The sequence below is a fragment of the Apodemus sylvaticus genome, chromosome 14 (genome assembly GCF_947179515.1).
Source record: "Apodemus sylvaticus chromosome 14, mApoSyl1.1, whole genome shotgun sequence".
Taxonomy (NCBI): domain Eukaryota; kingdom Metazoa; phylum Chordata; class Mammalia; order Rodentia; family Muridae; genus Apodemus; species Apodemus sylvaticus.
The window spans coordinates 13,436,695-13,440,260 of NC_067485.1; the positions used below are offsets into that span (position 1 = coordinate 13,436,695).

Consider the following 3,566-nt stretch of genomic DNA (forward strand, 5'->3'; position numbering starts at 1 on the left):
ATTGCTGACAGGGAGCGAGCGGGTGGTGCCCGCCACGGAGAGGCTCAGGGTCCTGTCCTAAGAGCCAAAGGGGTGCCTAGCGCTGGGGTCCCTCAGACAGGACAGAAAGCTGCCCCAGTGACTAGTCCTGGAGGTTCCTCTCCTAAGGAACCTCCAAGAATGCTCCCGGGGGCGGGGGCAGCAATCTGTAGGTGGGCAAGGTAGCAGGAGGGGCGCTGCTTCCCTGGGTACCTGGTCTGGGATTCCTTTCCCAAATCAGTCCCAGAGGTTTTTCTGCATGAGAAGGGGAACACTTGCTCTGCTGGCGGGATTCATTGTGGGAGCTTCAGGGGTTTGGGAAGAAGTGACCCTAAGCAAGGTAGGTGGTCTTGGTGGAGTTGTCCAGGAGGTGATGGGCTGGGATTTTGAGTAGCTAAATGTGCTTGTCTGCAGAGTCTTGGTGAACGACTTTGTGCTTCCCTTTGCCTTTTAGGGCATTTGGAGAGATGTGGCGCCAGGGTCTTGGAGTAGAAATGTATGTATTTTAGGTTGTGTCTCAGAAGAAGAGACAGCCTCACTGAAAAGTGACTGAAATTGATCAGGAAGAGGCCTTTGAATGTGCTTAAGAGCATCTGCATTTCTTGGGAAATCTAGGGACCAGCCGATGCTGGGGACCAGTGGCCCAGAGCACTGAATCCAGGAGACAGGTGGAAAGCGAGAGGGTCCTTTTACCGGCATGGCTTGGATCGCCTCGGAGATGCTCCTGACAGAACACCACTGGCCTTCAATCCAGGCAGCAACTGCGGCTGGACAAGGGGCTGGGTGGTGAGTGATTGGGGGAAGTCTGGCTAAGCCTGGTCAAGAACGTGAGGGCCAAGCCACCGGAAGTGCTTTCCTTCTGGAAGATGGCTCCTAACACATCTACCATGGATGAGGCCGGACTGCCAGTGGAGAGGGATTTCTCCTTTCGCATCCTCACAGCCTGTTTCCTGTCGCTGCTCATCCTGTCCACTCTCCTGGGAAATACCCTAGTCTGTGCCGCTGTCATCAGGTTTCGACACCTGCGGTCCAAGGTGACCAACTTCTTTGTCATCTCTTTAGCTGTGTCAGATCTCCTGGTGGCTGTCTTGGTCATGCCCTGGAAGGCTGTGGCTGAGATTGCTGGCTTTTGGCCCTTTGGGTCCTTCTGTAACATCTGGGTCGCCTTTGACATCATGTGCTCCACGGCATCCATCCTTAACCTCTGTGTGATCAGTGTGGACAGGTATTGGGCTATCTCTAGCCCTTTCCAGTATGAGAGGAAGATGACCCCCAAGGCAGCCTTCATCCTGATTAGCGTAGCATGGACTTTGTCTGTTCTCATATCCTTCATCCCGGTGCAGCTAAGCTGGCACAAGGCAAAGCCCACATGGCCATTGGACGGCAATTTTACTTTCCTGGAAGACACCGACGATGATAATTGTGACACAAGGTTGAGCAGGACATACGCCATCTCATCGTCCCTCATAAGCTTTTACATCCCCGTAGCCATTATGATCGTCACCTACACCAGTATCTACAGGATTGCCCAGAAGCAAATCCGGCGCATCTCAGCCTTGGAGAGGGCAGCGGTCCATGCCAAGAGCTGCCAGACCGCCACAGGTAACGGGAACCCCGTCGAATGCTCTCAATCCGAAAGTTCCTTCAAGATGTCCTTTAAGAGAGAGACGAAAGTCCTGAAGACACTGTCTGTGATCATGGGGGTATTTGTGTGCTGTTGGCTTCCTTTCTTCATTTCTAACTGCATGGTGCCCTTCTGTGGCTCCGAGGAGACCCAGCCGTTCTGCATCGATTCCATCACCTTCGATGTATTTGTGTGGTTTGGGTGGGCGAATTCCTCCCTGAACCCCATTATTTATGCTTTCAATGCCGATTTCCAGAAGGCATTCTCAACCCTCTTAGGATGCTACAGACTCTGCCCTACGACAAATAATGCCATAGAGACAGTAAGCATCAACAACAACGGGGCAGTGATGTTTTCCAGCCACCACGAGCCCCGAGGCTCCATCTCCAAGGACTGTAATCTGGTTTACCTGATCCCTCACGCTGTGGGCTCTTCTGAGGAGCTGAAGAAGGAGGAGGCTGGGGGAATCGCTAAGCCACTGGAGAAGCTGTCTCCGGCCTTATCTGTCATATTGGACTATGACACTGATGTCTCTCTAGAAAAGATCCAACCCATTGCACACAGTGGACAGCATTCAACCTGAATATTCGGTTCTCATCTCTGAAGCTGTGAGTTTCCTAGGGATGGCTGTTAAGGAATTAACACGAGATTCCTCTGCTGCTTTTTGGGCAATTACAAAGCTCCTCAAACTCACTGATGTCAGTGTATTCTCTAGCCACAAGGGAAATGACTTCGGCCCTGAAATCATTTTTGAAGCATTATCTTAGGACATTAGATCAATATATATATATAAATAGGGCCAAAAGTCAACTGTAAACAGCTTCACTTAAAAATCAAACTTTCCAGGAAGAAAGTGTGAGAGTTGAGTTTGCTGTATCCAATCAGGTGCTAAAACTGTTCAAGCAGTTTTCAGATTGTAAAGGTAGGTGCATGCCTTTGTTCATTAACTTCTCCAACGACAATTGAGCCTTACAGCAAGAGTGGGATTTCTTTTCTTTTCTTCTCAGAATTGACAGATGCATTGTTGATAACGGTTTTATTTATTTATTTATTTATTGTACTATATGGATATTTTAAATTTATCATAGTGAATCTATATTTAGCATATTTAACAGAACAAAGCAATGTTAAATCCGAGATGGAACTGTCCATTGTCCTAGCACTTTATGAGCCAATGAAACAAACACATAGACTCGGAGATTCTGAACTGTGAATTACTTCCGGGAACACAGCTAATACTGGGGTGGTGGCTCCTTAACTCAGCACAGACACAAACAAACGCAAGATGAGAAGTGGCTATCACCACCAGTGCTCTCCCCCTAAAAAGATTTTCAAAGCTCTGTTTTTTAAAAAGAAGCTACTATTGTGTTCTGAATGTTGTAAATGGCAGAGGCTTTCCCTGGGGCGAATTTGCACTTCTGTAAATAGCTATGTAAAAGCCAGCTCAAGAAGACTACGACTTTAGATTTCTGTCTTTGGATGGTGAGGAAGAGCATATGCCACTTTGTATTTATGTAAAATAATTGGCCCTCCCTGTCATTTCTCATTTCATGCTTGAAATAGCTTTCTGAAACAAACGAATGGCTGTCCAGGATTAAGATGGGCAGGGCGGTGAATGAGTTGTAAATTCACAGGTCACAGCAGCCCCTCCAATAGTTGGGCTCATCACTGGCTCTTCATCTGCCCAGGTCTAACCAAGCCGGCTGCTCAAGGGGCTACTTTTGTAGTGCTTTAATCCGAATTTAGTATCCTCTCTTTAAAAAAAAAAAGCTCTTTTATGTTAGTGGTAAACTAGCTAATGAACAGCACCTCATCGTTGCATAATACACTTCTGTTGGTGTGGGGACTAGAAGAGCCCCTTCCTGCTGTGTGTGGAGCACCACAAAGCCATCAGCATCACTAGTCACAAATGCTATTATTTTTT

The 3,566-nt window shown here is 47.9% G+C and overlaps 1 protein-coding gene across 1 annotated transcript; it reads left to right on the forward strand.

Moving 5' to 3' along the window:
- The first annotated feature begins 723 nt into the window (after positions 1 to 723).
- Positions 724 to 2,670, forward strand: Drd1 (dopamine receptor D1). The gene has a single exon (XM_052157045.1). The coding sequence runs from the start codon at positions 885 to 887 to the stop codon at positions 2,223 to 2,225; it is 1,341 nt and encodes a 446-aa protein (XP_052013005.1). The 5' UTR covers positions 724 to 884; the 3' UTR covers positions 2,226 to 2,670.
- Positions 2,671 to 3,566: the final 896 nt, after the last annotated feature.